Source organism: Procambarus clarkii, chromosome 65, assembly GCF_040958095.1.
Source record: "Procambarus clarkii isolate CNS0578487 chromosome 65, FALCON_Pclarkii_2.0, whole genome shotgun sequence".
Lineage (NCBI taxonomy): Eukaryota > Metazoa > Arthropoda > Malacostraca > Decapoda > Cambaridae > Procambarus > Procambarus clarkii.
The window spans coordinates 24,566,569-24,589,738 of record NC_091214.1 but is presented as its reverse complement, the minus strand read 5'-3'; the positions used below and the strand labels follow the sequence as shown (position 1 = coordinate 24,589,738).

At 38.1% G+C, this 23,170-nt stretch overlaps 1 protein-coding gene across 1 annotated transcript in view; it reads left to right on the top strand.

The window, feature by feature from the left end:
• Positions 1–22,629, top strand: part of LOC123771017 (glycine dehydrogenase (decarboxylating), mitochondrial) — a 31,178-nt gene extending 8,549 nt beyond the window's left edge. The window contains exons 2-19 of the mRNA XM_045763229.2: positions 3,639–3,853; positions 4,126–4,290; positions 4,410–4,635; positions 6,458–6,654; positions 7,682–7,940; positions 10,071–10,154; positions 10,769–10,858; positions 12,552–12,737; positions 12,924–13,108; positions 14,499–14,700; positions 16,305–16,421; positions 16,715–16,860; positions 17,516–17,663; positions 17,829–17,918; positions 19,088–19,205; positions 19,401–19,508; positions 20,032–20,177; positions 20,514–22,629. Of these exons, the coding sequence (XP_045619185.2) occupies positions 3,639–3,853; positions 4,126–4,290; positions 4,410–4,635; positions 6,458–6,654; positions 7,682–7,940; positions 10,071–10,154; positions 10,769–10,858; positions 12,552–12,737; positions 12,924–13,108; positions 14,499–14,700; positions 16,305–16,421; positions 16,715–16,860; positions 17,516–17,663; positions 17,829–17,918; positions 19,088–19,205; positions 19,401–19,508; positions 20,032–20,177; positions 20,514–20,639 (2,808 nt within the window). The 3' untranslated portion in view covers positions 20,640–22,629. The remainder of the gene's footprint in view (positions 1–3,638; positions 3,854–4,125; positions 4,291–4,409; positions 4,636–6,457; positions 6,655–7,681; positions 7,941–10,070; positions 10,155–10,768; positions 10,859–12,551; positions 12,738–12,923; positions 13,109–14,498; positions 14,701–16,304; positions 16,422–16,714; positions 16,861–17,515; positions 17,664–17,828; positions 17,919–19,087; positions 19,206–19,400; positions 19,509–20,031; positions 20,178–20,513) is intronic.
• Positions 22,630–23,170: the final 541 nt, after the last annotated feature.

The following is a 23,170-nucleotide window of genomic DNA, read 5'->3' as shown; positions in this document are numbered from 1 at the left end:
GAATGGGTTCGCAGTACAAACCCACCGCTAGTTACATAAATGAAAAAAATATATTATTTCTTGGAAACTCGTGATGTTTGGTATCGAGCTGGCGACTTGCCTTGACCACTAGCCTTGAGTGAGCGATGCTTGTGGTGTTAAATTTTTTATTTTGTTCAAGTTTGGTGGCGTGTTACTACGGACGGTCTTAAGGCTGGCTTCCGTAGGGATAGTAGAGCACACCGACCGATGGTGGTGTGGTGGCCACGAGTAGGGTGGGGGGGGAGGAGGAGAATTGATGGGGTACATGATGTAGCTTTAAGCTCTGGAATTCTCCTGGTCGCATAGCGACTATTGAGCCAGTTTGATTATTGCAATCCTTCCTCCGAATAGACAGTACGTTTTATTAATGCTAAATGTAACAAGTACATTCCTGACTGTCTGCATAGTACATAAATACACTTAATTGTGCTGCTACATTTACCTCCCTATTATATTCTCTTCTCAAAAAAAAAAATCAATTTTTAGGTTGAAGTTTTTGTGTTCAATTCTATATACACAAATTTTAAATATGAAGAATTTTTTCAGTTTTATTAAACAAGATAGATTTTATACAAAATTTGAAAATATCCTGACTTTATAATTTATTGAAAGACTAGTTTTGTTTTATTAGTTTTATGAAAGTGTAATATCAATATAGCTATAGGTTAAGTACTAATTGTAATTAAGAAGCAATAAATGCTATTTATACATGCTTGTCCTCCTACACTCCCAAGGTTAGGTTAGGTCGTGGTTTTCAATGCAGCTTTTCAGGTAAACTCTAATATTCATAATATTTTGGTATGATGCTAGCGATTAAGTGTATTTATGAACTATGCTGATACAGTAGTCAGGATTGTACTTATTACATTTAGTATTAAAATGTACTGTCTATTTGGAGGATGGGCTGTTATTGACAGTGAAGTCATAATGTCCCAGGACTACAATTAATTAGTTTATAGTTATAAGCGAGTGTCAGATTTATAGTCCTTATATTATCATAATAAACAAAATCATAATAAAAACAAAACCCTAATTGAAATAAGTTTTTGAGGTAACACAAAGGGATGAGGTAGCTCAAGCTATTCTCCCCCGTTCAGTACAACGTGTTCATACATACATTGACACATCACAAACAATAAACATTTTACCGAACATTCTGAGTGATAAACTTGTATATTTCTTCCTTTACACATGTAGTATCCCGCCAAACACACAGCGAAACTACAACGTTGGTGCAACGTTCGACCAAGTTTTAACATCTCCTAACCAGTTATAACAACCAATATAGCAAGTTGTAACAACGTTCTAATACGTCATAAACACGTTAAGCCAAGATGTAACAACTTTATTACAAGTTGTAACAAGCGGAAAATAGAGACAGTTTCGGTTTGTGTTTCCAGGGATGTTACCAGATGTACACACAATTACTTGTATCACTAGGTATATAGACAATTTGCAATAGACATTCAGACAATTTAACAAAAGGTTACAATTTTGGCACGTTACGGAAATCCCTTGCTTAGGCAAGGAGATCCTGCCTATTCCTTTACCTCCTATTCAACAACATATCTTCATACTCAAGTGTAAGAAATCGACATCAAGAACAACAATATGTGCTCAGAAGCAGTGTCTAGACAGACACCACCACCACCCTGGAGGGAGTCGGTCGGCCGAGCGGACAGCATGCTGGACTTGTGATCCTGTGGTCCTGGGTTCGATCCCAGGCGCCGGCGAGAAACAATGGGCAGAGTTTCTTTCACCCTATGCCCCTGTTACCTAGCAGTAAAATAGGTACCTGGGTGTTAGTCAGCTGTCACGGGCTGCTTCCTGGGGGTGGAGGCCTGGTCGAGGACCGGGCCACGGGGACACTAAAGCCCCGAAATCATCTCAAGATAACCTCCCCGCTCAAGTACCCAACACACCTGGACACCTGCTGTCTGGGACCAACTCCACTTGGCAGCCTAACCACACGTTTAAGACTGCCAGCGATAGTTACGTGCACATCAGCGCCACCTACAATAAGACGAGTTCTGAAAGGCGGGCTGTTTACCTCTCACTCGAATCTGATAATTATTTTGAACTCCTCCCCGGCCTTCTTCCCCCAGCCTCGTGCTCCCTGCTTCCCTCCCCCCTTTTTTTTGGGGGGGGGGGGGGGGGAGTAAAGAGGATAGAGAGGTGCAGGCAAATGGAGTTTTGTTGGAAATGGTAATTATACATGTAGTATGAGGTATGGCTATCTTTTTTTTTTTTTTTTTTTTTTAAACCCAAAATTTTCTCTTTGCTTCATTGCTTCATTAACCTTTTACTCTCATCATATTCCGTTTCTTGCCCCTTCCCCTTCCCTGTCATTCACTAGATATCTATTAAGTTCACTTGATTCCTGTGGTCCTATCAACAGCTCTTGCCTTCCTCATCCCACCTAACAGTTCCTCTCAGTCCTTTACCAGTTTGTGCAACTCTACATTACATTTTATTGATGTGTTAAACCAAACATTAGCATGTCCCACATGAAACTATTTTAAGGTTAAATTGTTCACTGTCTCTTCAAGGTCACTTTCAACACCATCTTCTGTATTCAGCTACCAGTTTTATCACTACAAATTTTAGTATATTAGGCCTATCTTTTGGATTCTTGTGAGGTATTATCACCCTTTCACCACTTAATCTTATCTGTTAAATAATACCAACATGTGATAAGACAAACTTCCAGATATTGCTCGTGCTGCTCTCAAATCACACAAATATTTAGGAATACTTCTCTCAATAAGTACTTGATCACTCTTTTGTATGATTTTGACTGTTACCCTGCACCATGTATTTTATGTATACTGTACTTATGTGCAGGTATTAGCAATACATAACGCTTTCACTGCAGGAATCTTTCATTCTACAGCTTTGGTATTGTAATTTATTCTTGGGACACAATCACCACCTATTATATCATTCTAGTCTATTTCCAATTTACTATTTAGATCATCTATTTACAATTATTCTAAGATTCAAAAGTATCACACCAATCACATTTTCTATGCTACCCCAAAAAACTTTCACTTACCACAGGTTTTTTACATGGAGGCCGTGTTCTATCGGCACCTAACGGGTTTGAACACAGCATCTTTCATGCTGTTAAGGGCAGATCAGTTTTCCTACTTATCCATAATGAATACTGGGTGTTGCCAAGGTGTAAAAGGCATATCAGGAAGGCGAGTAACCTTTGACGACTATTGTGTGATTGGGTGGTTATCTGGATGCATGTAGAGGAATACTGTGGTGTTGTAAGCCTCGCTGTTTGAGAAAGCAGCTCCATCTCTGTCACTGGGTAGTGAGAGATATGGAGCTTTGTGAGATATGATGACACAGATCCAGAGATAAAGTGCACATAGATGAGCACACAGCTATTGGATATATAGTACTGCATTTGATGTATATTTTGGCAGACTGGTCCTAAAAATCTGGATTATTATAAGCCTATATGCCCTATGTTAATAACTGAAAGCATTGTTATGTTGCAAAACATGTCACTTGGTGCACACACTGATTAAGTTTTATACAGTGGTATTTTTACTACTACTATACAGATATTTATCAAATTTCTATCTTTTGACTTTTGCTTTCAGTCGCTTGATTCCCTGACTGATACAGCAGTACCCGAAAACATTCGCCTTGGGAGGGACCTGAATGTGAACCAGCCTGTAGGAGAGCATTCCATCATTGCTAGGATTAGGGAGATTTCGGAGAAGAATGAAATATGGCGTTCCTACATTGGAATGGGTTACCACAACTGCAGAGTGCCTCATGCTATTCTAAGGAACATCTTTGAGAACCCTGGATGGTATGCAAACTAAGTGCAAGTTATATTATTTAAACTTTTCTCACTAGGGCTAGATTAAAGTTAACACTGAATGTAAAGTATTATTAAAAGTATTTTACACAAGATTGCAACACTATGCTGTAATTATCTCTAATCATCTTCCCAAAAATGTTTATACTTTAATTACCTTCACTCTTATAGTTGTTGAAATTTAATTAAATACTTCAATCAGTTGCTTTTTTCTCTCAAACAATGGAGTTAATGTATTTGTCCTTGATACCAAATTATTTCAGGACCACCCAATACACACCTTATCAGCCCGAGGTGGCTCAAGGACGCCTCGAGTCTCTTCTCAACTACCAGACACTGGTGACAGACTTGACAGGTCTCCCTGTGGCTAATGCATCTTTATTGGACGAGGGAACTGCTGCTGCAGAAGCCATGGCTTTAGCTTATAGGTATTGAAGATACAACAAAAAAAATCGGTAATACAGTACATTTGTAATAATTTCTGTAGAAAGCAAGTTTAGGATTGAATACATTTTTTGTTCTATAAAAATCTTTTCTTTTTCATTAGGCAGAATAAGCGCAGAAAAGTGTATTTGTCAGACAAACTACATCCACAAACGCTTGCTGTTGTTCAGACCCGGGCCATTCCTCTTGGTTTGGAAGTTCTGATTGGTGATGTATTTGATATCGACTTTTCAAATCGTGATGCGTGTGCCGTGCTTATCCAGTATCCTGACACAGAAGGAATAATTAAAGACTTCTCACAAGTTATCGAAAGTGCTCAGACAAATGGAGTAAGTTCTCTTGTTGAATTTTTATTTATTGTCTTGTCAGCTTGTAGGAATTTATTATAGATAAGTCAGTTTTCAATTTGAACTATATATGTTAATATTTAATCGGTAGAATGTTTCAACAAGTGGCTAATCAACATTACTAAAGGTATGTTGAAGCATTGTTTTTTGTAAGATAGTTATACAGTACATAAAATATTTTTATATTAATTATTCTGTAGTGTTTGATCACTTTCAACAGTTTACCTTTAATATTTGGGTTTCTTTTGAGCTTCCCTTTCAGAATGTGGTCTAAATATTAATGCAGTACTTTGAAGAAGCATTTGGTCAAGAATTTGATAGTGGTTTGGCTGTTGGTGAATCAAATGCTTGGCTACTTGCACTGATAAGTAAGGGTGATAAGGAAGGCAAAAGTAGAAGCAAGGTAAAGCCAAATGTAAGATAAAGGAAGTGTAACAAAGAATGTGTAAAAAAAGTCGGTGTTGGATGAGAAAGTGTAGCACAGAGAGATTGCTGTGGTGGGAGTAGAGCTGAAGACAGGGACCACCACTGGGAGAAAGTTAACCCGGTGCTATTAATTACAAGGTTTACAAGGAATGAGACACACCCATGGGAGACATGGTAGAGAATGAGAGGCTCCCGTGGGAGACATGGCAGAGAATGAGAGGCTCCCGTGGGAGACATGGCAGAGAATGAGAGGCTCCCGTGGGAGACATGACAGAGAATGAGAGGCTCCCGTGCGAGACATGGCAGAGAATGAGAGGCTCCCGTGGGAGACATGGCAGAGAATGAGAGGCTCCCGTGGGAGACATGGCAGAGAATGAGAGGCTCCCGTGGGAGACATGGCAGAGAATGAGAGGCTCCCGTGGGAGACATGGCAGAGAATGAGAGGCTCCCGTGGGAGACGTGCCAGAGAATGATTGTCCGTGATGGTGCCCATATTGTTACTACACAGTGGGGCAGAAAGACTGGAATAACTTGTCAAAGTGGAAAGTGTATCTTTGAAAGAAAGGCATTATAGAAATTGCTTGAAAAATGTGGGTTGTTGGAGTGAAATATTTTAGTTGAATGCAAAGTTTGTAGTGAAGGAGGGAGGGTGGCATGGGTCTCACCTTGACATTATTGGCTTGGTGAGGCCAGTAAATAATTTAGTGGTTCATGTTCGTCTTTGCTCAAGACACTCTAGAGTATATGATGTACAAGAAGGGGTTAAGGAACTAGCTTGCACTTGACCACTTAAATATTAATGAGGAAAAATTACAAAAGTATAGTGCTGTACATTTATAAATTAGTCTTTTGCAGAGGTAAATATGTTTGAGTATCATATTTCTTCTATAAGTTGTAATGCTTTTTGATATGGACTCTTTAGTAGCTATTTTATTCAACCCATCCTCCTGTTTAGATGGTATTTTTTGCAACTATGTTGACCATCGTACATACATAGACATAATGGACAATTAGATAGTAGAATTTGGTACTATTCACTTTATAGAATTCCCTCCATCCCTAAAAAAAAGCTAAAAACCTAACTTAAATGTTCCTAGACCAAGTATAGTGCACATATATATACTGTACTGTAATACCGTGTATTAGGGCTAGGAAGGTAAGGTCAAGTTTGCAACATCAATGCATAAACCTTTTCGGTTTGTCCGAATTCAGTAGTACCGAGTTCTACTTTCTAACTGCCTTTTCCGACAATATGTACGATGGTTCTCATTGTTGTTATAAGTACTACCTAGACAGGAGGATGGGCTGTATTATTAGACAAAGTTCATTGTATTCAGCATTGTATCCTGAAATTGATCTAAAATTCATTTAACTTCAGACAATGGTGGTTTGTGCTACGGACCTATTGGCCTTGGCAATTCTCCGTCCTCCTGGGGAATTAGGTGTGGACATTGCAGTGGGGACATCACAGAGGCTTGGTGTTCCTCTAGGGTATGGTGGTCCACACGCCGGCTTCTTTGCTTGCAAGAACCCTCTTGTACGACTGATGCCTGGCAGGATGATTGGAGTCACAAGGTAGGGGATTCATCCCTTTTCATTGCAGTGCTGTTTTTGCATTTCTACGAATTGCATTTAAGATGTAAAAATTATGTAGTGTTTCCTTAACCCTCTGGTTGAGTGTTTACATTAGACCACACATGTTATCATGGAATACCATATATGGCTGGGAAAGGGCAAGCCCCAAGCCCGGCCCCAGGCCTGGCCTCGGGCCAGGCTTGGAGTAGAAGAACTCCCAGAACCCCATCAACCAGGCAGGTGGCATTATGTGAGGAGCAGTGTTTTGGGACATTGCTGCCAGGTAGCCACTCATACCAGGACATTTATTTTAATATTGTCCAGGTTGTAAGATTAGTGTCTACCCCTTACAGAATATAGAGAATGTTTGTTCCTTGTTTGACAGTTGACAAATATACTTCAGAATTGAAGGACAATTTTGTGTTGTGCAACACAGGTTGACATTCACAGTCAAGTGATTAAGGCAAAAGGAATTAGAACCATTAATGTTTACGGTATTTGATTTTCTGTTTGGTACATTTCAGTTTATAATACCATACTATATGGATTATTCTTCTAATTTCTTATAAGTACCTTACTCCACATATTGTAATTCACTGTTTCAAAAACTCTAATGCCTGTACCTTTACTCATGTTCATCGTACCTTTACTCATGTTCATTGCAGACCTATATTTTGGGCCTTTCAAGGGCACTAAATCTAAAATTGGGAAATAATGAACCAAGGTCCTTTCAGATGAGTTTAGAGGCTAATGGTCTTTCAATTTTATTATTTTAACAGTATTTCTATGAACCTCTGAACATGGATTTTGTTTAAACAATCTAATTTGATGTAAATAATGCACTACATATTTTACTTCACAAGTACAGTACTTGAAAAAGAATTCTTATCCAAATAGTTCTTGTGGCTACAAGTCATTATCTTGAACTTTTGATTGTACAGTACTGTTGTTGTACTCTTTTCATTACATTGTATGTATTGTGTAATCAAATAAGGTTACTGTATACAGAGAAATGAGTATTTTGCAGAGATGCTAATGGCAAGGAAGCATATCGCCTGGCCTTGCAGACGAGAGAGCAACATATCCGACGCGATAAGGCAACCAGTAACATCTGTACTGCACAAGCATTGCTTGCAAACATGTCAGCAATGTATGGAGTTTATCATGGACCTGATGGGCTGAAGCGCATTGCAAATCGCATACACAATGCTGCTATCATTTTGGCAAGGGGGCTTCAAGATTCAGGACATATTGTTGAAAGTGAATTCTTCTTCGACACAATAAAAGTAATATACTCTTCGTTCATTATGCATCTATTTGACAGAATTTAAAATGATTTAATTTGTATTTTAAATCTATATATTTTGCCTGAGAGTTTATTGCCTTAATTTACCTTTACCTTTAAAATATAATGTATTTTGGTCATTAATTTTGAAACTAAATAACATTTACTTGAAATCTCGACTACCTGGCCCTCTCACGCTTATGCCTGTTGCCATCGGCTCAACACCTGCTGCCTCTGCAGGGTCCAGCAACAGCAGCTTGCTCTCCTATACCCCACCAGAGGTGCTTGCTCTGCAGGGTTATGGCCTTCCTCCTTTGAGTTGTTTCCTCTTGAATCATCACTACCAGACAGTCCACAAAACTTGTTGCTCCTTGTGGGCCATGTGGATGGGAGAGAAAGTCTTTTGACTGTACTGTGCATTTTTTTTAAACCTGCCTATTGTCCTTGGTCATCTTCTAGGATGTGTTGTGGTTTTGCACTTTAGTCAAAGGGGAACTTTGGTTGCATAAGTGAATTTTCATAATCTGTGGCTGCCCTTGCCATGTGGTCTATGTTGAGATTTAGTGTATTGCTTCAGAGATATTTTCCCTATGCTTGGCATGCCTGCCTGTCTGCTTGATAGTGGGGGTGGCAGGTATCCATTGTTTCTGTTGTTTCATCGTCTCGTTAGTGTTATTCACTGGGTCATGGCTTCCCCATCTGATGTGTACCTGATTCTGCCGTTTGCAGATAGTATGTGCTTTGGTATTTTTAGACCTTGGTCATTCCTGTTGTCTACCTAGTGTGACCTAGCGAGTGTTTTTGACTTTTTGCCCATAGGGGTGTGTGTGCTGTTTGTTGGCTCTGGACAAATGCGTGTTGTACTTTGGCTGCCTAGTGGGACTGAGCTGTGATATAGGATTTTGCAGCCTCTTTGTAGGTGGTGCTGATGCCAATTCCTTGCTGATTAAACAAGAGTTATATGACCTCATCTTAGAAGCTTATGCTGAGTATTAACCGGCTTTATCTACCACTTCCACCTTGGCTGGTTTTGGCCTGTTCTGTCACAATCTCCATCTGTGTATTTGGACTCCTATAGTGTTTTTATGCTGTGAAAGTGTGTGCGCCAACACATTGGGGCTGGCAGAGGCAGCATTGTTGGCTACCTCCTCTGGGAATGTAAAGAATACTAGGGGAACTTTATCACTGAACTCATTCTCTTGTCTTGAGATGGGCTTAAGGATCCAACTTCCTGGGGTTCTGAGCTTTCCTTGTTGACACACTGTATCCTCTATTGAGGCTCCAAACTCCAATGCAAATGTAGGCTGCTTATCTGGTCCTTCCTCCAGCGGCTTGGGGAAGGTCCTAGGATGTTAAGGTTACTGCGGTTGGTCCCATCAACCATTTTGTGGTATGTCTCAGTGCCAGCATAGTGGTGCACCTTTCTGGACCCAGCTACCCAGTTTGCCTGGACGTTTTGAGTGGTGTCTTTCGGTCTTTTGGGGGTTTGGTTATTCTTCATCCTTGTGGAGGGTGTTCTTCTTATTTTGCCATTCTTTGGCAAGCTTCTCTGAACCATCACTTTATTCTGAACTAGTTGGTTCTCCACTTCTAAACTGTCCTCGTTATCCGTGATTCAGGGTTTGGCAAGGTTTTGGTGTGGTGCACCTCTTGAATCACTATTGAGGTTTTCAGTATGGTCTTAATCTGGCCTCCAGATGGATAGACCATCTTGCTCGCCAAATTTGCTAGTGATTGCAAACATTTACGGGGAAAGTAGGAATCAAAAATTATTTTGCAGTGCTTGCAAATTTCGTTGCAAGGGAAATTACATGGACTTCACAAATCAGGCTGACAAATTCTTTCAAATTTGAAAAAAAATAAAAGACCTTGCATGTGGGACACCGTGCATACTGTATTGACATTATAGCCTTGCATTAGAGTAAAAAAAAAATAGTAATAGGATATTATAATAATAGTCTACCAATTATAAAAAAAAATTTGTTATTTATCTTTGATGAAAGTTGGTAATTAAAGCCTTTACCCGAATGGTGAAGTGTGATAACTACACTGGAAATTATAACTTTGATGGTGTTAGGTGGGGAAAATTGCCCATAGGCCATGTTTATTATAATACCTTTTTATTCTTCAGGTTAATGCAACTTTGGCTATAAGTGAAGTTAGAATGAGAGCTCAGCAGAAAGAGATCAATCTCCGTTACTTCAGAGATGAAACGGTATGTTCAGTATTTAATTCCTGAATGTTAAAGTTAATTCCATTAATAACAAATGTGCACTGTGTTCGTTAGGCCTGTTTCTTTGTGCCCACTTTTTTTAAAACGAAGGGTTATCAAGGGAAGCAAGGTTGTTATAAAATCTGTATATCAGGTATAGTATATCTTGTGATTGTCACGTGCTTGAATATTGGGCTTTATATCCCTGGACTCCTGGTGAATCTTGAAGATGAAGGTATATGCTACTCATTTTCCCACGCCCCTTCGATATTATTATGTACTGTACCATATCAAGGCCAAGCATTACTGAAAATTCTCCTATATACTTCATACACTTTCAAAAGTTAATATATCGTGAATTGTACTGTACTGTATTGCAAAAACTTGCAAACTTAAAATATTTAAAACACATGATTTCAGAAGGTACTGTAAATATTTTGTACACAATTTTAGCTTTCCTGGATGAGGAGCAACTATCCCTCTCTTGGAAGGGAACCTTGAGGCTGCTGTCTAGTGCACAATACGTACAATAGTTGAAAATATAATATCGAGTTATTCACCTACTGTAGCTAGTTTCATATTTATTGAAACTGTTTTGCTAATATTAATCCTTTCAGGTTGGCATTGCCTTGGATGAGACAGTGGAGAAAGAAGATCTTGATGACCTGTTTTGGGTGTTCAACTGCAAGCATACAACTGCAGAGAAGGTACAGTACAGTGTTGTGCTTTAAGCTTGTGCACAATTTCTTTAACAAAGAATAAGAAACAAATGTGTTCATTAAGTAATGCAATTAAAGCTTTCTTCACCTATCCTCTTTATTTTGAGATGTCATAGAGCCAAACACCAGGAGGGAACCAACTACAGTATATGGATAATCTTTGCGTAAGAGCTGTAGAGCGTTTTTGAATACGAGGAACAAGAGCCACCCTTGTGCTTAGTGACAATAGTAGAGATGGTTACTAGGTTACCTACATACATTAGACACGAGGCTAACAGGTCACATGCCAACCGAAATAACCTGGTAGGTTATTAACCTGGCACTAAATAACCTGGTAGGCTGTGGTTCTTTGCTGCATCTGCGTGAAGTTATCATAATAAAACTCTTGTTCCCACATGGTGCATCTTCTCAACAGTGTGAGCATATTTTTCTGTGACCATAGAATAGCTAGTAGACTGAATATTATTAATACATAGCTCAAAGGGGATTTTAAGATCTACCCGATTAACATTTTACTTAACTTTTGACTTGTATATTTGCAAACTGTTTAGCAAGCTGGTTTATGAATTATTCTCAATTTTGCATGTTGACATTTAATTTGAGACGAGTTTTACAAATTCATTATCCCTCGTAGCAGTTTTGCTTCATATTTTTAGTGTCTTCAGTACTTGCTGTAGCTGTGTTTTTATGTACCTGCAGCCCTGGTCTAGTACTAGAAAATAGGGCCTGCAGTACCACTATTGTGCTTAGTTACGTGCCTATGAACCGGTGACTACAGGGTAGTGAGATTTGGCTCCTTATGTCCCGCCTCCTTGCCCTTTACATAAGGTACAAATTACTGTACCTATCAACATAAATGTTTTCATCATTTTCTTAAAGTTGTGGATGGAATTGGTTTAAACGACCACTTCTTTCAATGCATTCCATTTTCCAACTACTACTCGTACTGGAAATGAGAACTTCCTTACAGCTCTAAGACTCAATTGCATATCCAGCTTCCACTGATGGCCCCCTTGTGCTTCCTCCTTTTAATTTAAATAGGCTTTCTTTGTGTACTTTGTCCATTCCCCTCAGGAACTTGTATGTAGTAATTATAAACCCTCTTTTTCTTCTAAGGTCGTGAGGGCGAGTTTCCTCAACCTTTCCTCATAGCCTTAGCCCTCTCATTTCTGGTACTAATATAGTTTGAAAACCTCTGATCTTTCTCAAGCTTGTTTTCATGCTTTAACAAGGTGTCCTTACACCTTGTAAGGTGTAAGGACACCTTCCTTACGCTCTCTTTAGGAGTAATATTCGGCTCAGGAGTTAGTCATGTTTCTTTTATTGAGTGTAATGGCCAGATGGTAAATCAAAATCAATGTTTTATCCCGTGCCTTGTCACTGAATGGCAGGTCTTGCCATCTCACACTTAAGACTTAAACTCTGTCGGTTGCATGTTAGATTTATTTTTTACTTAAGGTTGGTGTTAAGGTTTATATTTAAATACAGTAAATATTAAAGGTTAATAATGTATTATAAATTGGTAAAAAAAATCCATATACCTGCACAGTGTATCACTTAAGGGCTTAATTGCCTGATCTCCAGATGAAGACCGATAACACATGGCACATACGTCGTAATTTCATTTTCGTTTTATTGTTTCCATGTTGCAGGTTCCTTTTTTTTAAAACCATAATTGCAGGTTGCGAAGAATCTTGGTGATATGGCCCTTCCCAAGGAGCACATATCAAACACAGCTTTCGCTAGGACTTCAGAATTCCTCACGCATCCAATATTCAACATCCACCATTCTGAGTCTCAGTTGGTTCGGTACATGAAGAGCTTGGAGAACAAAGATGTCTCTCTTGTGCATTCAATGATTCCTCTGGTAAGATAGAACTTTTTCTGTGGACTTTTTCCAGTCTTGCTATTAACTTTAAAATGCAAGCATTTGCTGATTAATATTTACATTGCATATGAAGGTCGATATCTTTTTAGAAAGTGAAAGTTGATGCATATGATGGTCGATATCTTTTTAGAAAGTGAAGGTTAATATTAGTTTACACTTTTAAAGGGTTCTTGCACAATGAAGTTAAATAGTACAACGGAGATGATGCCCTGCAGCTTCCCGCACTTCACAGAGATTCACCCATTTGTGCCACCAGAACAAGCTCTCGGCTATCGTCTCATGTTTGAAGAGCTAGAGCATGACCTGTGTGAAATTACTGGCTATGACAAGATTTCATTCCAACCTAATAGGTGTGTGTGTGAAAATGTTTGTTTTTACATATATACAGAGCATATATATATATAATCTATACATGTATATACAGTAATCTGTATCTCTTTATCAATATGTATCTATATCTCAAATATGTTAGGAAGATTTGCACTAATATTTGAGTGGGAAAGTAAAAGGCTAACTGAGGGAGTCCACAACATTTCTAAGCTATGTTAATCATTGATGTGCTGTTATTTTATTATTTGCCCCACTCATCCATTGATATTCCTTCCATATTTAATAAGTATTTTGGAGAACAATCACTTCACTCAAGCAATCCCCCCCCCCTCCTTCTTTATATAGTATATCCATGTTTCTTTATCTCTATCTAAAGCTTCTTTTTGAGAGACATTTTTTTTCGAGATATATACAAGAGTTGTTACATTCTTGTACAGCCACTAGTAAGCGTAGCATTTCGGGCAGGTCCCTGGAATATGACCCCCAAGAAGAATCGTTTTTACAACCACGTACCCATTTTACTGTTGAGTTAAACAGAGGCTACAGTTAAGGACTTGCGCCCGGTTCTTTTGTTTAGCCTTCTTCCCTACCACATCTATTGTATTGTTCATACACGATCTGCACGTTATCACGTACTAATTTTTGCCATATCTTAGCCATCATATGTCACCCTCCAATTCACCCAAATCATCTTTACTTTAAAATCCATCTACAGTATTCACATAACATGACCATACCTCTGTGACACACACACACACACACACATGAACACGCATGCACAGCTGTGCATGTTTCACTCACTCTTTCAAACTCTCGCACACACTCCCTCTCACTGTGAGAGTGAGTGAAGACTCGATCTCAAGACTCAAGACTTGAATACCTCATATCCTCCTCAGTGACCTTTGCAACTGTTTTAGCAGATCTAGTTTGAATTTATCCCACATGGTTGCTTTTTAAGTCATGGTTATATTAACCTTTCATTAGGATCTAGTGTAGTTTGGGGCAGTTAGACTTTCTGCACCAATGCAGTAGAGAACTTTTTTCTTGGGAGCCAGGTTCAGTGCTGTATCATCATCAGGTCGTCTTCTCTGTTAAATTCTAGGAGCGTTTCCTCTCCTGTTTGGTACATTCTCTTTGGCTTCCTGTTGCCATCACTTGGCTTATGTCTCTGTACTTTCAAGAGTTAAATGCTAGTAGGCACTTCTTGGACCATTCTTTATCTATAATGGGAGATGGGAGCATTGATGATAATCGCCTTGTATATCTCCATACATTTTCTCATTGTCTTCAAAGTTTCTGCTGTTTAATTATATTTAGCTGTCATTGGCTATTTGTAAAGAAATGTATAGTGCACATTCTTACCAATCTTCAGCTTTACAATAAAACCGATAAACATTTTTTCCCATATAGTGGTGCTCAAGGAGAGTATGCTGGTCTGCGAGCCATCATGTCGTACCTAGATGCTCGAGGAGAAGGCCATCGAAATGTCTGTCTGATTCCCACCTCTGCCCATGGTACAAATCCTGCTTCAGCTCAAATGGCAGGAATGAAAGTTGAAGCAGTCAATGTAGACAAGGAAGGATCCATTGACTACAAGCATCTTTCTGACAAGGTTCATATTTTTTTTCTTTTATAAATACTGAACAACGCAACGTCCAATATTTCTACCTTCTTATAATTAATATTGTCTATTTCATCTAAATAATGAACTGATTCTGCTATTGTATTGTTTAATCCAAAAATTTTATTCAATTGATTCTTTAAATAACGTTCACTGTGAAATCCAGATAATTGTTGTATGGTGTATAGTAATTTTCTGCAGATTCTTTTTGTTTTCTTTGCATGTGTGTGTTTTGTAGGGTTATTATTAACATTATTTTTTCAGGAAATACTGTAATATAGTATAAATATTGACCAGAATCTGGTTTGCTCTTCGAGGCACAGGGAAGCCTTGGAATCGTAGATAAACCCAAGCCCAGGAAAAAACTTGCCAGAAAGCATAGGCAAAACAAAACAGTGACTGTTTCAGTGAATGTAATCACTAAGTAAATGGGCAAGTGATTGTTGCTGCAGGGAAACCACCATAAGTGTGATGCACACGACCACCATCACGTGACACTCAAGTCACCCACAGTCCCAGCCTGCGTATTCTTGTACTCGTGGGCCAGCATGACAGAATTCCTTTCACTTGGTCTCTATTGGGCCCTCTACAGTTGGTCAACTAAGTGGAGTTGGTTTTCCCTGGAATTTTTGTTTTTATAGGGAGGCAATTGCTGTATTTTATTTTAAATGTGATTGTGTTTATGCTACCCACATTGTGTATCTTATTTTATACTTCATTCCAACCATATCCTCTGGTTTGCAGAGGACCCTAAGGCTCTACCTTATAGGATAAGGATAAGGCTCTACCTTATCAGTTACTGTACGTCTATTCTAAGGGGGTTGAGCTTCCTCTTATACAAGTTTGATTCCACTTGAATCACTTTGCCTACAGGCCGTGCTTGGCTGACTTGCATTGGCCTTCAAATTCTTCGTTTTCTGGGGAATCTGCTTTCTGGCATTCCTCAACAACTGCCAGGTGCCTTGTTTGTAGGCCTGATGATCTGGTTCTTTCTCAGTTAGCGTACTGTGGTTTAATGGTCAATTAACATAAGTTCCAATTGATTCCTTTTGGGGTTCTGACTTGGATGGGCCTGCAATATACTTTTATAATTTTATAAAATTAATATCGATGGGCCAACCTGTGGGAAAGGTGGGGGTGGGGGGAAACTATCAGGATAAAGTGCCAAGCCATTACTACTATATAGTCCTTGAAAGGGATCAGGATAAGGATGTGGGATGGGACAGGAAAGAAGGCATGGTGCCCAACCACTTGGACGGTCGGGGCTTGAACGCTGGTCCTGCATGAAGCGAGATCCAGCTCTACCATCCAGCCCAAGTGGTTGGGCTGGTTGGTAGAGCCATCTTATTACAATAATAGTCTTTCCTGTGAAGAAAGACAATATTGTAATACGATTGAAAATCTGGTGGTCGGTTTTCAGTGGTCACAACTAGAAGAGTTGGACCATGAAAAAAGGTATAGAGTGTAGTGCTTTAAGAATAAATTGTCGTTTAGTTTAAATTTATAATTTGACTAACATTAGTGGAAATTTTGCTAAATAGAAACTTTTTAAAATGTCATGTTTAGTTATATAGTCCAGGATTACATTTTTTCAGCTCAAGAAACATCGAGAAAATCTAGCATGTCTGATGATCACATATCCTTCCACAAATGGTGTGTTTGAGGACAATGTAAAGAACGTGTGTGAATTGGTTCACGAAGCCGGTGGTCAGGTATGTGTATTTAATCTAATGCTTTATTCTATTAGTTTCTGTTCTGTTTTGGTACCTGTGCTTATTCCTGTATCTGTTGCCTTTTATATTATACATAATTGTCCTATCTTATAAAGAGCAACTTAAAAAAAATCCGAACCTAAATATGTTATCAATAATCTACACGAGCTTTGGTGCCAAATAGTGTAATCTAGAAGGCTCGCCTATGTGTATATAGCTGTTCTGAAGCATTCATTTCTCTTGCACTAAACTTCAAATTTAACACCATGAGTTGACCGAAAGTCTCCTGACAGGTGTATCTTGATGGTGCTAACATGAACGCTCAAGTTGGGTTGTGTCGTCCTGGGGATATTGGTTCCGATGTCTCCCATCTGAACTTGCACAAGACTTTCTGCATTCCTCATGGTGGTGGTGGTCCTGGCATGGGCCCTATTGGAGTGTGAGATATCTTACCATTTCTTTCTCAAAACTTGTGAATAGGGAAACATGCATGATAACTGTTATGTATTGTCATTATTAAAAAAATTAGAGTAGGAAATGGAAGAATTTAAGATGTTGAAGACAAATGTTCTTTACATGATGTAGTAAGATTATTTGTGAAAGTTATTTTATTTCACATGGCCAGTAGATAAGTCTTGCTTGTTTAAGGTTTATTCCTGAGGCCAGAATCACGAAACAGTTACGCAAGCACTTACGAACCTGTACATCTTTTCTCAATCTTTGGCGGCTTTGTTTACAATTATTAAACGGTTAATGAGCTCTGAAGCACCAGGAGGCTGTTTATAACAATAACAACAATTGATGGGGAAGTTTCATGCTTCAGATATGGAACCATATCTGTCAACTGTTTAATAAATGTAACCAAAGCTGTCAAAGATTGAGGAAAGATGTACACGTTCGTAAGTACTTGCGTAACTGCTTCATGAATCTGGCCCCTGGTTTTCAAAACTTAATACTGATATAAGTTTGTTCCACAAGAATGGATTAGCCTTGAAATTTGATACCATGCTGCAGGTTTTGTTCTGAACCTGAGCTGGCTCAATCCTGCTGAAAATTTGGATTAAACTGATACAGCACTTTCTTTTGCTATTTAGTAAGCGCCATCTGGAACCATATCTGCCCAGTCACCCCATTGTGGATCCGATGGCACTGATGCAGAAGCGAGCTCGTAGTTTTGGTGTTGTTTCTGCTGCACCTTATGGCTCTGCAGCCATCCTTCCCATCTCTTGGGCATATGTTAAGGTGAGAGAAAAATGAGGGGTAAAATTATATTATAAAATTATAGACATTTTCAAAGTGAAATGTAGATAATTGCATATTAACAAATAATTAGAATATTCATATATGAAATTTAGTTCTGTTGCATGAACAGCATCTATCTCTTTTTTTTTTTCTTCTATCTATCAGATGATGGGCCCTAAGGGATTAAGACAAGCAACCCAGGTTGCCATATTGAATGCAAATTACATGGCCAAACGTCTTGAAAAACATTACAAGGTACAGTACAGTAGATCTTCGGAAAGTGTCGACTTTTAGATAACAAAATCATGTATTTTAACACCATAACAATTCATAGCTTCAATACGATTCGCGTGGTGCCAAAGCGGCACTGGTATTGTGTTTTTTTACACTTGAATATATTTTTCATTGTCACCGTTCACAAACGTACAACTCCTGCTGCACTTCAAAATGCCCTAATGAAGTAATGAAACGAAATGCTTTCTTATGTCCTTTATTAATAATGTTAGGTCAGTAGAAAACTGGTATCTAATGAAAGACTACAAGACTGCATTCCTCATATTTTTGTTATTTACAGTAATATTTAATTTGCTACCACTTAGCCTTTAGGTTATAACAGGCCCCTTTGGCTTATACAGGTGGTTGTAAAGCAGAAAATATGGTACAATATACAATAGTGTTACATTAATTAAAGTATTGCGGTTATACCCAGCTGATCGACTGCTAAACACAACATAAACGTGATTTTTTTTTTGTTTTTTTTAAGTTGCTGTGATTGTAAGTAAACAGAATCGGTCAAAAATCCAAAATTAATACAAAAGTTAATTTTGTAAAACAAAAACTAAATACCTGCAATATATGTCTTGCACACTTAAATAGTAATGATTACAAATGAAGCAAAACCAAACACAAATTATAGCTCAGTTACTGACAATAAAATAAAATAAAGAAAAAACAAGTTATATTACCAAACCCACAATTCTTACCAAACTGCTGGAGTAGTTTCTTAATACCAGTGAAGTTTCAACTTGCACTAGATGAGTGCCCAAAACTGACTGATGTTTGGTGGATAAGCTACCCCTAGCCTAGCCCAGCTCCCTAACCAACCCCTCCCTACACCACTCGTCTCCTCGCCCCCTCTCTGGGAGCGGGTGGCATGGCCCATAACCACTCGTGTTTGTCATCAAATAGCGAGCCACAATTAAGGCAGGGAATGAAAGCCACACAACAACGAACATATAAGAACGCAGTAATATATAATTCTTATTCTGTATTTTACCGTTATGTTATATACTGTATATGTACATAATAAGGGCATATGAACCTCTGAGTTGATGATAGACTGCTATGGGAAAGCCAGAACTCGTACACAGTGTGTTGATGTGACAGTATTAAGGTGAATAAATTAATAACTGTTAACTCTGCAGGTTTTGTATCGTGGCAACAAGGGGCTGGTTGCTCACGAGTTCATCCTAGATATGCGTGAATTTAAGAAGACTGCAGGCATTGAGGCTACAGATGTAGCTAAACGTCTTCAGGATTATGGTAAATATGTTTTATTTATAATGTACATGGCGTTCTCCCTCTGTTTGCTGTTTATAATTACAGTACATTGTATCTTCTCTTAGCTGGCTTACCTACCCTCAAATATTTTCTGTTTATGTATACAGTACCTCATAATGATGCATATAATTCTTAAAACTGTTTCTGCAGTCTGAATTAGCATGATAACTTCCACAGGTTTCCATGCACCTACCATGTCATGGCCAGTGGCAGGCAGCCTCATGGTGGAGCCAACAGAATCTGAAGACAAGGCAGAACTTGACAGGTTTTGTGATGCTATGATTTGTAAGTACAATACTGTATGTAGTTATGTTCTGTATGGTGTGTATAGAGAAAAATCGGGACTGAATAATACCTGTGAGGTACTGGACTATCTAAGAATAGTGGTAGTTAGTAGCTACAGTATACTGTAAAGTTAAGGTTTCAAAACTATTTTAGCTACATATTTTACTTCACATTACTGGATGCATCTAAATTATCCTTCAATTGGCACTAATAGTTTTTATTTCTGTTGCAGATTTGCATTTTAGTTAATGACTTCAAAAATGGCATTGTACCGAGAAATATATCATGTGTAACGATGCCGATAGTAGATAGAAATAGGTGAATAATAAACATAATATTGTCTTTATATACATTTAGAAATTTCCTTTAGTGTGTATCGTGAACTTCAGGTTTGCCAGTAAGAACTTCTGGTCATGTAGCTTGGGATTATTTTACATTAATTTTTTCAATAGTTTTACAGACATAACACTACCATAAGTATCATATGTTGATCATGCTATTAATTAGTATTGTCGTTTTACAGCAATACGAGAAGAAATTAGAGACCTTGAGGAAGGTAGGAGTGATCCAGCATGCAATCCACTGAACATGTCGCCTCATCCACTAGTTACTGTGATATCGTCAAAGTGGGACAGGCCATACACACGAGAAAAGGCAGCCTTCCCTGCTGTAAGTAAACTTTGTGGTGTTTGGGTAACTTGTGAGGAGGGAAAATACAAATATACATTTGTAAACATGCTAGTTCTTAGATATAGGATGTTACATATGACCTTAAAATGCTTTAGTACAACACCTCGCAATAATTGTGTGTATGAATGAGACATTGTGTAGATATCACATGAACAATTGTTGATTTAGAATACTTACACAATTTCACATCATTGTGTATGTAAATGTTTACAGTAATCATAATTATAATTAATTTTGTTACAATAATAATACAGTATTATACACTTGTGTTCAAAAATGCTACATAAAAATTATTACATGATTTTTTTTTTCCAGTCATATATCCGGCCTGAGAGTAAATGGTGGCCAACGGTGGGTCGCATAGACGACATATATGGTGACCGCAATCTCGTTTGTACATGTCCTCCAATGGAGGCTTACAGCTCGCCATATGAAGAATAATTATTGTAATATTGAATATACAGTTGTATTATTTTTTTTTAGCATGCTGTACACAATTTATTGTTTTTGTCACTTTTTAAAGTGGAATTTATTTACTGTTAGCAGTGAAGCAACAAAATGCCAAATCCCAGGGCTTGGCAAACACGCCCTGCCTTTTAGACGGTATTATTCACACCTGTGGAGAGAATAAATGGGATTTGGCTTTGTGTTAATTGAAGCTCTTAACAATGCAGTACTATATACAGTATAGCTAAGAATTATTGAACACATTTTTCTTGAGCATTTCACCAGCAGGATTTTCATTAATTTATTACAGAAACCTTAGATAACTTTCCTTTTTAATTTACTAAAAGCAAAATAAATAGCTTGTCACATTACTGATAATACTATGCCTATTTGATACACATCCTGTGGAGAGTTTTTGGTCTTATATATACAATATGTACATTGGTGTGAGGGAAAGGAAAAGGTGTTGCTTGGTTTTTGGAGTGTGCAATGTTAAACTTAATCCAGCTTTTACTCATTTGGTTGGTACAGAGGTATTTAGGAAGAAAATGATGAGATTTGCTGGTGGATGGGCAAGGTTAAGATTTGTTTGAAGTATATAGATGAACGATTGGCATATGCTACCCTGTTAAGAAAATGGCTTAATGGGTATGAATTGGCATTTGTTTTATCTATGTAAAGATTTATTTATTTATTAATCTGAAAAATTAGTTATGCTGAATTAGTTACTTGCATTAATATTCTAGAAATCGTGTACACGAGTACCCATTATAGCTTGGGGAGAACGCTTCTCGGCTTGCAAGCTAATTGTTTATTGAATACCTGGAAAGGTTCACAAGTAAGGTTTAATTAATGTTTTGTTAAGCGTAAAGTTGAGGGGTAGCAAAGATTACATTTATTATATATTGTTGAGGTTTTGTGCTTATTAGTTTTTATATTTTTGTAATTGGGTCTTTGAAGTCCAGGTGCGAATAATCATGTTAGATTTATAATGAATAGAGTACAGCTCAGTGATTGTTATTCATGGAGACCTGATCATTGACAATCTTGTATATACCAATATTATGTAGACAATGTTTGTTCAAGACCTGTTTAATGGAGTTAGGCACATTTTCATGTACAGTGGAACCTCCATTATGCAAACATGGAATTTTTAGGTTTCCATCCCCGCTCACTGAAGCATGTCTTGGTAATGAGGTGGTTAACTCCATTATCTACAATACAATACAATTTTATAAAATACAATTTTATTTAGGTAAGGTACATACATACAATAAATATTTACAAGGATTGTTTAACTTATAGGTATAGCTAGTACATACAATGCCTACAATGCTTTTGCATACAATACAACAATGCCAATGCATACAATGCTATCTATAAAATCTCGGCATAATTCAGAGGTGTAGGATACTTGTTCTTGCCAAATAACACAATTATTTAATTGGTTTCCTACATACATTGATGCATTTCTATTAAAGCACCATAACTTTAGAGCACATCTCCAATATACTGTACTACCTAAAAAAAAAAAAAAGAATTACATCTAGGTTTCCAGTTATCTGAACATTTAAAGGTTTACCAATTCGTCGAGACAATTGAGGTTGCACTGTGCTTTGGTGCAAGGTCAGTTTAAGGTTTATAGTCACAAAAGCTAAATTTTAATTATGACCTTGACTTGGTAGGTAATAAGAATAAATTGTAATTCAAATAAGGTTTAAATCTTAGTCTTGTGCAAGAAGTTATTAGCTGCACTTGTATGTTGTAAATGCTGAATGGTCTGCAGGATGAAAGACAATTTAAAGATTTGACAAACTTGGAGTACCTCTGATTAAGAGAATTTAAGAGAACCAGTTGTAAATTATTTTTATGCCAGTATTTCATCACTGTCTTGGATAAACACTGTGCAATCAGTTTCTGGAATATATTTATCAAATGGTTTATAAAATTTCTTATGCATGTGGAATAAAATGAAAGTTTTTAATACACTTGAAAGTAGACTAGCCAATGTTCGCTACACCGCTGCTTATATGCTCGGGCAACACCTCACCGTGTTGCCCAGGCAACGCCTCACCTCATTCATCTCCAAAGGTTGACAGGAATATTAACAATGCATTTGGAGCGAGTATATTATTGGGATAATCTACTCGCTACAGAACTCCCCCTCCCAGGGGATGAAAGGAAAAATACTTGATCAAGGAACTTAGCTGGTCGGTGAATTGTACGCCCTGCTCGCGTTTCATAACCATCAAAGTTAACTTCCTCCTCTTCGCTGATGTCATCTAACTGGGGTCGTAGGGTGGGAGGTCGCACAGGATCGTCCGTCGTCGCAGGATCAGGTTGTGGTGCGGCTGGTAATTGGGGTCGAAAAATGAACTGCGTAGTCGGCGGATGTGTCTCTGGATTTAGGAGTGTCGCAGACGTTGAGACGAAGCCTGGAGCAGAGCAGAGAGCTGAGTGAGGCCGGAGTCGTGGAGCTCTATGTGGGAGAGCGTGGCGGCTCGATTGAGATTTGTGAGTGTCTA